The 12,416-nt window shown below is 51.6% G+C and overlaps 1 protein-coding gene across 1 annotated transcript; it reads right to left on the minus strand.

Annotated features, from left to right (window-relative positions):
* Nucleotides 1–859: 859 nt before the first annotated feature.
* Nucleotides 860–10,159, minus strand: AP5Z1 (adaptor related protein complex 5 subunit zeta 1). The gene is made up of 17 exons (XM_059484306.1): nucleotides 10,096–10,159; nucleotides 9,810–9,947; nucleotides 9,284–9,470; nucleotides 8,195–8,336; nucleotides 7,171–7,283; nucleotides 6,532–6,700; nucleotides 5,672–5,812; nucleotides 5,301–5,338; nucleotides 5,059–5,221; nucleotides 4,620–4,798; nucleotides 3,983–4,125; nucleotides 3,094–3,243; nucleotides 2,778–2,889; nucleotides 2,306–2,403; nucleotides 1,927–2,059; nucleotides 1,615–1,829; nucleotides 860–1,371 (listed from the first exon to the last, which is right to left on the minus strand). Exons 1-17 carry the CDS (start codon nucleotides 10,134–10,136, stop codon nucleotides 1,107–1,109), a joined length of 2,427 nt encoding a protein of 808 aa, XP_059340289.1. The 5' UTR covers nucleotides 10,137–10,159; the 3' UTR covers nucleotides 860–1,106.
* Nucleotides 10,160–12,416: the final 2,257 nt, after the last annotated feature.

A 12,416-nucleotide genomic window follows, 5' to 3' on the forward strand; every position in this document is an offset into this window, starting at 1 on the left:
GCCCTGGGGTGCTGCCCCAGCAGGGACTGGGAGCTGTGCATCCTCCTGCCACTGACTCAGCCTGGTGAGCAAAGGCTCAGGGCTTCTGGTGATTCACTTCACTTTCAATCAAGTAGGTATGCTGGCCTGTCATCCTCCACAGAACTTGAAATGGGCTGCCTAAAGCCTCTGAGCAAACTGCATGCACTCCTTACTCCCCTCTGCCCCAGAGCCAGGGCTTGGGGTGAGGCTTGGTTTGCACTAGGCAGTGCTGGGGCTGCATCCTGGCACGTTCCAGCAGTACCAGTGCAACCCCACTGAGCACTCCTGGAGCTGGAAGACAGCCCCAGAGCTGTGTGTCACTCACAGTGCAGTCAGGTATTGAAACAGACTGTAAATAAACCCTGCTATTTACTAGTGTGCATGAGGGCTGGCTTCTCCCAGGAGGAGCAGGGGATGGACTGACTTCCCTGTGTGTTAATATGTACAGCTGAGATGTGAATAAAGCTCTGGTGCAGATACTGAGCACAGCATGGCGCCTGTCAGACACGGTGGATGTTAAGAAATGCTCTGTGTCAACAATAAACTGGATCAATAAACCTCTTAAGCCCTGCTCTGGCAGCTGCCTCTTGGATCTCTCCATGTTCACTCCAGTGGTGAGACACAAGAGCAGTGGGGGCTCCCAGATGTGATGGAGCCAGTCCTGCTTTCTCCAGCTCAGGCCTTTGCCTGCTCTGCTGCAAGAGAAGCAGCATGTGCAGGTGTAGTGAGAGCAAAGGGGAGGGGAAACAAGGCAGAGAAAGGGAGGGAACAAATCACATCTCCAAAGGGACAGGGTGTGCTGGCAGGGTATTAATGCACCATTCACTCTCCTGCAACATTTGCACAAATCCACCAGGATTTCAATGCATACTCACCAAGAAGGAATACGACAAGCTTAGGAGATAAAAAAGCAACAGGCACTAGGACAGAAATACAAACAGTCTTAGACCAGAGGAGCAGCCTCAGCTCTCCTTATTCCCGTTCTCTGTTCCATTCACAATCATTTGTTCCTCTTTTCCAGTTAAGATCAGGGCCTCAGCCTTGAGTGTCAGTGTCCAGTGAGTTACTCCAGAAACCTCCTGCCCTCACACTGGCATGGAGCCTGCAGCAGGCTCCAGGAGCTGGGTGACCATCCTCAGGGCCACAGGGAGAGAGTCATTCACCTCCTTCTGAAACTGTGTGCTGGCCACAGGTGGGGTGAACACAAACTGAGCCACGCTGGGCATTTTCAGCAGGTTCATGAGCTCAGTTGCACGTATAAGGATCTCTTCAAGGTCTTCCTCGCAGTAAACAGAGGTGACAGCAGGGCTCTGCACAAATGTCCTCATCTTGGACAGGAACATGGACACTCTGCAGGAAAGAAGGACATGGATATCAGCTGGCAGGACCTTTTCACCCAGCCAGGTCACTACTTCAGTGTGTAAACTCCAACAGACTGGTGCAGGTGACAGAGATGAATCCCACTCCTCCAAACTCTGCCCTTCCACAGCTCACCTCTGTCCTTTTTCAGTTCCATGACTCAATTATTAACACCAGCAAAGCCACATTCAGACCCCTGAGATCTGCACGTTTCAACCCTTTGCCGGTGCTCACCTGGGGATCAAGTCCTGGCTGCGGGCTGCCAGCTTGGTCAGGGTGGCCATGAGGACACTGATGGCTCGGGGGGCACAGCTGGGGGTGCTGGCCTGTGGCCTGAGCTGGGTGATCTCAAAGAGCACGGCCTCCAGGGTCTCGAAGAAGCGCGTGATCTGCTCCACCGTGCAGCGCTTGTCGTGCGACACCGACAGGAACTCGCCGACAGCCCACGCCTGTGCCAGGCCAGAGGGGAGCACAGGGAAAGGGAAATTAATCATTTTCAGGGAACAGAAAATCGGGTGAGAGTGCAGCTGGAGCAGCCCTGCTCACCATGTGGGTGAAGATGGCCTCCTTGCTCTGGATGTTGCTGACTGCTCCTGAGAACTCCAGGATCTCCGTGGACAGCTCCACCACGAGCGCAGGGCGCAGCCCGCAGAGCATCGCCAAGTTTGAGCCCAGCACCCTGGGGCAGAGACAGGGGCACAGCTCAGAGCAGGGCAAGGTGGTGATGCCCAAGGCCAGGAGGGGCTGGCAGCACCCAGCTACTGGCACAGGGCTGTATCCTCAGGATGCTCCCAGCCAGGATGAAGGTGCAGCCCCCATTCTGCACCCTTCAAAGGTAAATCACAGTGGGGACTGGGTCAAAGCTGAAAAGGCTCCTCCAGGAGGAAGGGCTGGGAGCTGGGCTGTGCCTCCTGTCTCCTCTCACCTGTACACATCCTCTTTGAACGCTGAGATCTCATAGAGCTGATCACTCCTCTGCAGCAGCAGCACCACCAGCTGGTTTATCAGAGAGCCATCTGCAAACTGAAAGCCAGCCCTTGTTTCAGCAGTACCTGTGACATCCAGCAGTCAAGCCCCAAAATAACCAGCCAGGTGAGACAGCTGGCAGAGAAACTGCCTGGTCTAGGAGGGGAGCAGTGCACAAAACAGGTATCAGGCACTCCCTGTGCTCTCATCTCTGTCCTTTACAGCTGGCTGAGAGCACAGAATGAACCTGACACTGCTCCACAGAGCTTTTCTGTTTTTCTGGATCAAGTGGCCAGCTCAGTGCTGGTTCATGCCAGTTCCAATCCTACCCTCCTCTTTCTCAGAGTGCAGCATCTTCCCAATTTTGCTTCTACAACTGCAAGAGATCCCTGTAGCCCAACTGGGAACTGAAATGCCCCAGAAGGACCTACCTCTGCCACCACCCTGAAAAAGAGCTCCAGTAAGACAGGGACAGTCTCTGCACACTGCACCACCCTGGGGCTGCCAGCCAGGGATCCCAGCAGCTGCCGAAGTGGAACCAGACTGTGGGCAGAAGAAGAGTTACTGCTCAAGGTTTGTTCCCAGTTGCCCTTCCCTATTCCCCACAAGGCCTTTGAGTGCTGCCAAAGCTGACAGAGGGAAGAGAAATCCACCTCAGCCAGCTCAGAGCAGCTGTGCCTTTCCCAGTAACCCCAGTGCTGCCTCCCAGAGCTGCATGGCTGAAGCACACTCCAGGCAGGCTCCTACCTGTCTGGAGCACCCTCAGGAGCAGACCTGCTGCGGAGGAGATACTGGAACATGCTCCTGTAGAGGGGATGGTGGAAGGCCTCCAGACACGTGGCTGGTTTCCCAGCTGGGTCAGCCCCAGCCTTCTCAGAGGCAGGAAGAGCAGCTGCCCTAGTAGGGAACACACAGAATGTGCTGCAGTGAGAATGGGCCAGGGCAGAGCTGGGATCCTGAACACTGAACAGCAAGTTGGTCTAATCTCTGCCTTCCAGAGAGCCAACCTGATGAGCTCAGGCCCCCCATATTCAGGCAGCAGTTCCAGACTTGCTTCTGTGTCAAACCTGGGAAAGGGAAAAATGGCACTCTATCCCTCAGTCATTCAAGCCCACCAACATCTAGGATGGCTCTCTTTTCTAAGCACTCCAGAAAGAGCTGTAATGTTGGGAGAACAAGGAAGAGCAGAGGTACAGCCAGTTCCATCCTACCCCATTTTCATGGAAACTCACAGTTCCTAAGATCTCAGGAAGAAAATTCTGTGTGCCTCCAGGAGAACAAAGCCAAAACCAGGGCTAAGAGCAGGACAGGAAGAATAGGATTTCACCTCCGTATTGAGGTGGTGGCTCATGGAAGCCTCAAACATGTGGCAATGATTTGGAGCTGAAAAGGGAGAGGGGAATGGCAACAGCTCCCTGAGCCCCAAAGGCAGTCCAGGACTGAAATGTGAGAGCTGGGCACCTTCTCTTCCCATGTACAACACATTACAAGGAAAACTGGGCTGGCATCTATGCAGCCTTGTGTTAACCTGACTGCAGTGACTGCTCTGTGCCAGCTGAGGCTCAGGAGTGTGCACTGGGCTTTGGTCAGTGCCAAGATGCTGATTAACAAGTGAAAGGAAGGGAAGGTGCATTACCTCAGCTGGATGTCCAGAGCTGCTGTCAAACAGGGCAGGTCAAGCAGCAAATGGAAGATCTCAATGGCTGTGCCTGGATCCAGCAGAAATGGGAGAAGGTCCACAAACTCAGAGATTAGAGATGGGCTGTTCCACGCCAGAAACTGCAAGGAACAAGCACAAACTGCTGCACTATCCCTGCTACTCCATCACACACCCAGACAACTCCACCCTGTGACCAGATGGGATGGGAAGGGAAAGTCACTTCTGAAAAGCAAAACCAGAAAAGTCTGAGGGTTTGGTCAAAACCCAGGAGCTGTTAGAAGCTCAACACAGGCCTCTGGCAGCTGGTTCAGTGGCTGGCAAGCTGCAGCTTACTAAACTTTTCCAGAAACAAAGTGCTGTGTCCTGTGTTCACTGTGCTGCCCTGCCCTCCACAGTCCTGCCAGCCCAAACTCTTCTCTCCTGGCAGTGCTGAACACACTCAGAACCCTCCTCCCCTTCAAACTCAGACTTGTTTTGTAACAATCCTTGCTTGTGCTCTCCCTAGCACTGCCATGAAGGCACATGGAGGGCTCTAGGGTGCAAAAACAAAGTTCTAGGGCACTGAAGGGGATGTGAAGCAGGCTCTCCCCTCTGCTGCTCCAACACACAGTACCTTAAAGAGATTTGGGAAGCTCTGCCTGAATATGCTGGAGGAGTCTGTGAAGAGCTGGCTATTGTCCTTGCAGAAATGGACAAATTCAAAGGCCAGTGATGGGTTGTGGAAGAGCTGAGCTGGGATATCACTGAAGAGGTGTTTGTAGATGGCATCCGAGTCCACAGCTGCCAGCTTGCCTGGGAGGACACAGCACCCTGCTGAGCACAGCCCAGCCCAGCCAGCAGCCCTGCCAGGGCTCCAGGGGCTAACAGAGATCTGGGTTATGTTCCCCTAAAGAGCAGGGGACACCCCAGCTCCTGGGGTGGGATCATCCATACCAGAGCACAGGCAAGGTGCAATTACCAACTCTGGCAGGCAGCAAAGTGCCAGGACAAAAGGCTGTGCTGGAATAGGCAAGACTGGATTGTGGAGGAGGGGGTGGGAGCTGAAGACTTACTGTGGTTCAGGAAGAACTGGGCAATTGGCAGCAGTGCCCTGGCATAAGAGGCATCCCCACAGATCCTGCTGTGCAGGATTTTCAGGAAGGGGACAGCACGGCACACGTAGGAGGAGTCCTGTTTGCAGATGATGTCCATGATTGTCACTGCCTCAATGAGACACTGCAGGAGAGCAGAGATGAAGATTGGAATGGGGCAAACCACAACTCCCAGAGCCTGAGCCGCACCTCTGTGTACTTACAGCTTTTTGCAGGTCTCCATCTTCTTTCTTCAGGGGTCCTGACAGAGAAATGAGTCCAAATTAAGCTTCGAGCCCACACAGGAACATGGGCTGTCAGCTTGAGCACTAACCCTGGCTTCAGGGCAGGCAGGAACACACACAGATCCTAAATTCAGGCCAATGAGAACCAAGTTTCACAGCCTCCCCTGCAAATCAAGGAGGCAGAACATGACTGTTGCCTCCAAATCCTTCCCAACACCCCAGCTCGGGGCTGGTCAATAACTTGTCTCAGCAGCTGCAGCAGGCCCTGTCCCTAGCAGAGGATTCCAGGGGGTGAGATCCCAGCCCAAAGATGCAGCAGTATTTTATTTCCCCTCCCTGGCAGGACTCACGGCGGGTGCTCTGCTCCACCAGGCGCTGGCAGTACTCGAAGGCTTTGTCCCGCAGGCGCTCCCTGGGCGGGAGCAGCCGGCCAGGCGTGGCTGGAGCAGGGACCAAGGGTGTCACAGAGCTGTCCCCTCCTGCTGAGGCACCTGCACAGTGAACATCACATGTGTCAGCTCGTCACAGAGCTGTCCCCTCCTGCTGAGGCACCTGCACAGTGAACATCACGCGTGTCAGCTCGTCACAGGCCATGGCACCCACACAGCAGCCCAGCAATTGAAAGGCAGCTGATTGTCCCCAGGGGCAGAGTGAAGAACAAAGGAAATGTTACAAGAATATTAAGGAGATGCTGTCTCCCATCACCCAGGCTTTCCTTCCTAGGAATCCATGGGGCTTTGTCTGAAAACAGGAGACTCACCCAACAGGTAATTCTCCAAGGAAGGATCAATAAGTATCAGTCAGAAGGTTTAGTGATATTCCTTCCCAAACTTTCCCTGCTCCTAGTGCAAGATCTCTGAACCCTTGCCCATATTACTGCCACTCAGAATGAGAGGATGGTTTGGGCTGGAAGGGACTGAAAGCTCATCCAGTTCCAAAGCCACTGCCATGGGCAGGGACACCTTCCACTATCCCAGGTGGCTCCAAGCCCTGTCCAATCCAGCCTTGAGCACTTTCAGGGATGGGGCAGCCACAGCTTCACTGGGCAGCCTGTGCCAGGGCCTCCCCACCCTCACAAGGAATAATTTCTTCCTAATATCTAATCAGTTTGAAAGAGAGGAGATTGCTGGGTTGCTGGTGTACCCACCTCAGATGATATCTGAGAGCACACAGCCCTCTTGGGGCTGCAGACCACACCTTCAATCCCTACCTGGATTAGGGGTGTCCAGCTCCTTGCCCCCATAGCACAGCAGCCAGTTTCTCAGCATGGAGAAAGCCTGCACGTTGAGCCACTGGTCCTGTGTGTAGTGCTGAGCCACTGAGAGCACTGTGAAGAAATCTGTGGCAACAGCACCATCCACCTCTGTGATAGGAGCAGGCTGAGAGAGAAGATGCAGCAGGTCAGAGCCCCAGGGAAAGGCCAAGTGAGAGGGCAGGGAAAGCCCCACTGAGCCCATGGAGACAAGCAGCCCTTGTTTGGGGCCCTGCAGGAGGGCAGGTATGCAGAGAGAGAAAAGCCAGCTGTGCTGGACCCTTCTCCCCAGCTGAAACACTCAGCTTTGACACTGCTCTCATTTGCACCTTTAACTCTGAGGTACAGGGTCACTAAAAGACTCTTCTCTAACAACTGCTTCAAGGATCAAAGCTCTGGGTCTACAGCTGAACTCCTAAATCTCAGAGCTGTAAATCCCCTTTGCTTTCCTATGTGTCTCAACCACACATCCCACAAAAATCTAGCAGCACTTCTAGACTACTGTTTTCCAAAAGAAGGTGATTCTGGGAATCCAAACCAGCAGGTAACAGACTAACAAATGCTTTTGTGAGGTCACCATGGCAACTCAGCACTCACCTGTTTGGTTCTGGGACTGGAGAAGAAGCCTCCAGAGGGCTGAGCCATTCCTTGCTGAATGCTTGCATACCTCAGCCAGTCAGCCAGCTTTTTACTGACAACATTGGTCTGTTCTGGACAAGGGAAGTGACAGGGTCATTGCTAGATGGGGCAGAGAAGCAGCCTCTGCAACATGTGCCTGTTAACCCTAAATTGCTGTGCTTTTTCTCCAGCCTGGATCACTCTCTGACCCAGCAATCCATAAAGAAACTGGTACCCCAAGGTGGATGTTCTACACTCCTGATACCCCCTCAGGCAGGGAATGAGTGCTGGAGCCAAGGACTCTGCTACCAGATCACCCAAGAGATACTTGTTCCTTTGTGTCCATCCACAGCTGCTGTTAGGAGGAATGTACAAAACCACTGTCACATTATTCAGGCAGTGTCTGCCTTCAGCTCTGCAGCCAAAGCACAATTCCCTCCCTGGGAACTCACAGAAGCTGGGGCAGGTGGTCCCTCCTGCTCTGGCAGCCCATGCACCCAGCCCAGCATCCTCCCCAGAGCTTCTCTGGCACTGCATGAAGCACACAAACCTCACAGCAAACTCCCAGAAACTCTTGCTTACAACTCCCCAGCATTTTAAGCCTGGAATGCTCTCCTAGGTTAACTCCCCACTACCCACCCAGTGTTGCCTCTCTGCTGAGGAGCACCTCTAGTTGTTCCTGCTGCTCTCCTGACCACATGCACAGGCACATCTCTGTTTCCTTCTCTCCTGGCTTGATGCTCTTCAGGATAAGCTACAATTTCACACTCCTGCTGCACGTGGAGACCTCAGCTAGAGCACATGTTCCTGTTATACAAATCCATGGCCAGGATTTGACTGAAGGCCCAGTCCCAGTTCTGTGGGGTGGAATCCATCTCACCCAGTAAGTTCCCTTTCCTCATAGCAGAAATGTCACTTTTAACAGCAGCTTCCAACTGAGAGCCTTCTGATCAGTACCCAGACCACAGCCAGGTGGCAATCTCAGCCCTTCCTACAGATTTACCTTCTGTTAGGGATCCTGGGGAAAGGCTGGTGACATTTGCCAGGACAGGAAGAAGGAACCGAGCACTCTGACCCTCGGGCAGTCTTCTTTCAAGGCCCTGCACAACACGCTGCCCCACAGCTGCCACTTCACCCCTACTGCCCTGAAAAATAAAGCAGAGGGAAAGATAAATAATCTACCATCACCAGAGACCAATCTCCTCCATTAGGCATCAATAGCAAAGTCAAACACAAAAGGAACTGACAGCACAGGGGATTTTAGCACATTTTACAGAGATTTTCTGCAATTTGAATTCACAGATCCCAAACTGTGGGGCTGCTTATGTGTGTTTTTATATTGTGGAACTGCAGGACAGTCCCAAGGCTGGATATGGGAGAGAGGAGCTCTGTGAGGCAGCACATAAATAACACACTGCTGGTTTCTGTTTCATTTCCTTTAGTTAAGCAGACTCAGATGAACATCACAAACATTGGAGAGGTTTCTAAGCACACAGTGAAACTCAGAACGAGAAGTTTCACAAAAATATTTTACCTTTAACAGGCACAATACAAGCAAAAGGAGAGGAAAAAGAGAAGTTTGCAGCTTGTTCCCCAGGCAGCACTCAAAACAGGGAGATCCTCATGTTTGCTTCTCTTCATGGAGAATCTGGACCTTTGAAGTGTCATTTGCTTTTACAGTTTTACATGTTTTGTAGGTTCTGTGTATGTTCTTTACATGTGAACATGAAAGCCAGTATCATAAGCAGAATATCTAAAATCTTTCCCAGGTTCAAGCAACCCTGATAAGAAATCTATTCCAGCAGCCAGCTCTAAAGGGTTCTTTTTGCTTCCAGGACCTCAGTGACCAAACATGAAAATTTTAAGCATTTTTTCTGGTTAAGTGCTAAACACAAAAATTTGCTACTTTTTCCCGTACAGAGCAGAATAATGAGATCCTTTAAATGAACATTGAAATACTTCTGCTTTTTTCTACATACTTACAATTGATTTTCACTCTCCTTGAGCTCAGGGAGGAGCTCAGGAGCAGGGAACAATCAAAAAGCAAATTCATATTGACAAGGGAAGATCTCTGATTTGACAGGTTGTTTACCTGAGCCAGAAGGACAGAGGAGACCAGGCTCAAGAGCTTTGTATCTTGAATCTCATCACAGGAGAGGACAAGATCGTTGCAAGGTGACATCTCTCTCAGGATGGCAGCACACAACACCTGAATCTGCTCAGGACTTTTGGGTGAGCACAGCACTGTCTGCAGCTGCTCCACAAACTTGCCATCGAGCCTGCAAGAGTCACAGCAAACACCACTGCAAGGCAAGGAAAGATCCAGATGTTTATTTCCTGTGTATTTTTGGCTTTGGGATGATCCCCTTGACAGTGACTAATGCCACTCATCACCTTCATTTCTGAGTGAAGCCTCAGCGACACCAACACTTGTTAACCTTGCTGCAAAAGGAGATGGGCACTTCTGCTTAGCAAGGGGGTAAAAGGAAAAGAGGGGCTTTGCGTTCAAAGAGAACTTAGGGTTTTCAAGGCACCGTGTTATTTTAAAGCCTTTTCTTTCAGGTTAGAAGGTAACGCTCTGCACCTCGAACGACCGGGCGCACAGGGCACTCACTCACTTGCGGGGGTACTTGGTGGCGGCCACGCTGAGGTGCAGCCTCTGCAACCCATCCACGGCCTCGGGGCCGGCCTCGGGGCCCTGCAGCAGGGCGGACACACGGGCGGTGAATCTCCGCAGTTCCTCCTCCTGGATCTCCCTGCGGGCCGGTCGGGGCTGTCAGAGCCCGGGCCCCCTCGGGAAGCTCCGGGCGGAAGGGTCGGTACTCACCGCCCGCCCCCCCGCTCCCGCCAGCACCCCCGCCCGCCCCGAGAGCTCCGTGCCGCTGTCCCTGTCCCCTGTCGCACCTGGCCTGTCGGAGGAAGCTCTCGGCGGCCGCCGTGAACATCCCGGCCCCGCCGCCGCCCGGGCCCGCCGCGCCACGGTACGCGGCCAAAGCTGTCCCCCATGGGCGGGCGGTACGCGCGCGCCGGCTCCGGGGGGACGCGGCGGCTGCTGCACGAAGGTTCCGCCCGGCGGGAGGGGCTCGCAGAGACGCGGGGTGACCAAAATCCGCGCTGGGGGCTGCAAAAGGACTGTCCGAGGGGCTCTGTTGTTATCTGCAAAAGGACTGTCCGAGGGGCTCTGTTGTTATCTGCAAAAGGACTGTCCGAGGGCTCTGAATTATCCCCCACCTCAGGAGACCGAGAACAAGCTGAGCGCTGAGGCCACCCCGCCCCAGGCACTCAGACCTACGGAGAATATCATTACATGGCAGAGATGAGAGCTGGGGCTTCTGCAGGAGTGATGGTAAATAAAAAACAATAAATCTATCAGCCTTTCCTGCAACCTGTTCATAAAACAGCTTTCCAAAACAGTACGAGATGTTAAACCAGCTGCTCAGTCTTCAGCACTCCCAGAAGTTAAAAATCCACCAGGACCTTCTCTCCTGACTGCCAACACAGCTGGAGCTGCCAGCACCTCGCTGAGCACTGCCCTGCAAGGAGGAGATGCCAGGGATGGGATTTGGCACTTTGCCTTTGGTAATTCCCTGCCCTGTGCTCTCCTGGCATTAAGGTTCATTAGCACCATGCCTGGGCAATCAGCCAGCAGAGAGCAGCACGTGGGGAGCCAAAGGCAGGATAATGTTAAAATACACCCCCAGAAAGGGCTCTGGATTAATACATTTGCTCACTGTGTACTGTGTTATTAATTTTTTAATTAGTCAGTCAACTAAAAATAATCCTCCCTGTAGTAGCTGAAGGGAGACTACAAGGAAGAGAGGAACTTTTTACAAGGGCATGGAGTGACAAGACAAAGGGGAATGGCTTCAGAGAGAGGGCAGGGTTAGATGGAAGACTGGGAAGAAATCCTTCCCTGTGAGGGTGTGAGGCCCTGGCACAGGGTGCCCAGAGCAGCTGTGGCTGCCCCTGGATCCCTGGAAGTGTCCAAGGCCAGACTGGACAGAGCTTGGAGCAGCCTGAGATAGTGGAAAGAGTCCTTGCAAGGACTGGAATGAGCTGACTTCTAATGTTCTTTCCAATCCAAACCATTCCATGGTTCTAAAATTCTATGAATTACAGCTACTTGATACCAATTGAGGCCTTAAAGGATATTACTGTTTAATTTTGGAGCTAAGAATGTTTAGTCAAAATAAACGCAGAACTTAAATTGCAGCTGTGTTAGGAAGAAAAAGGAGTAAAAGTCCAACTACAAGACACATAAAGTATTGTTTTCTGATCTCACAGGCTTAAATGAAAACAATTATTATAAATTACAGGGGAACACACTGGAATAGTTTAACTTTCAAAATAACAATGTTTCACTTCATGACAAAACAAAAGCTGGAGCTGGAGGAATCCTTTACAAGCCCCAGGGGAAGCATCACAGATCTCAAACACACAAGTCCATATGTTCACTCTGCTGTGAGCCAACAGCTGCCCAAATAACTGACAAGGGATCAAAAGTGGGGAGCCTGAACTCCAAACACTGCAAGGTGTGCACATACACACTTCCTTCCTACAGGAAAAAAAAGGAAAAAATATTAAACACACTGTCCCCTCACTGCTGCAGGAAACTCAAACCCCCTGGGATGTTACACTGCAAGGAGCCAAATCTGGCACCCAAAAACAGCAAAGCAATTTCAGGGCGTTTTCTCTTTCATATATAATTTTATTTCTGGTTATAGAAACAAATGCTAAGAGGAGAAGCAACATTCCCCAACCACATACATCAAATTAAGGTAACAGAACAGTTAAAATAAATGAAAAAAAAAAAGTAGAAATTTAAACCTTTGTTATAGCTTTAAAATATTAACGTTCTCGATACATTAGAAATCACATTCAGATCTCAAATTACTTAAAAAATGTATGGCTCTATATTAAAAAAACAAACAAACAAAACCACTGTATCCCATCTGAAGTGGAAATGCAGGATCCCACACCCTGCTGGGGGCCAGGGCTGCCTCCAGCACCTCACAGGAGCAGCAACATGGCCAGAGAAAGAACATGAGCTTCACATCCACTGCCCCTTGGGATACACACCTGCTTTTTAAAAAGCACTGATAACAAAAACAAGTCACAAAAAAACCCCAAAACAACTTTTGATATCAGCTGTAAAAAAAAAAAAAAAACAACAAAACAACCCCACAAACCCCAAAGCATCTGGCTGGAGGTGTCTTGCACAGGCA

This window comes from Ammospiza nelsoni, chromosome 17, assembly GCF_027579445.1.
Source record: "Ammospiza nelsoni isolate bAmmNel1 chromosome 17, bAmmNel1.pri, whole genome shotgun sequence".
NCBI classification, from domain to species: Eukaryota; Metazoa; Chordata; class Aves; order Passeriformes; family Passerellidae; genus Ammospiza; species Ammospiza nelsoni.

Bases quoted from the DNA above. Each gene is read 5' to 3' on its own strand.
- AP5Z1 (XM_059484306.1), bottom strand. From the start codon at position 10,136: ATGTTCACGGCGGCCGCCGAGAGCTTCCTCCGACAGGCCAG. The intron at 5,222-5,300 runs GTAAGTACACAG...GCTCTCCTGCAG, and splicing joins ATGGAGACCTGCAAAAAGCT to TGTCTCATTGAGGCAGTGAC. The intron at 2,890-3,093 runs GTAGGAGCCTGC...TTCTGCCCACAG, and splicing joins CCTGAGGGTGCTCCAGACAG to TCTGGTTCCACTTCGGCAGC.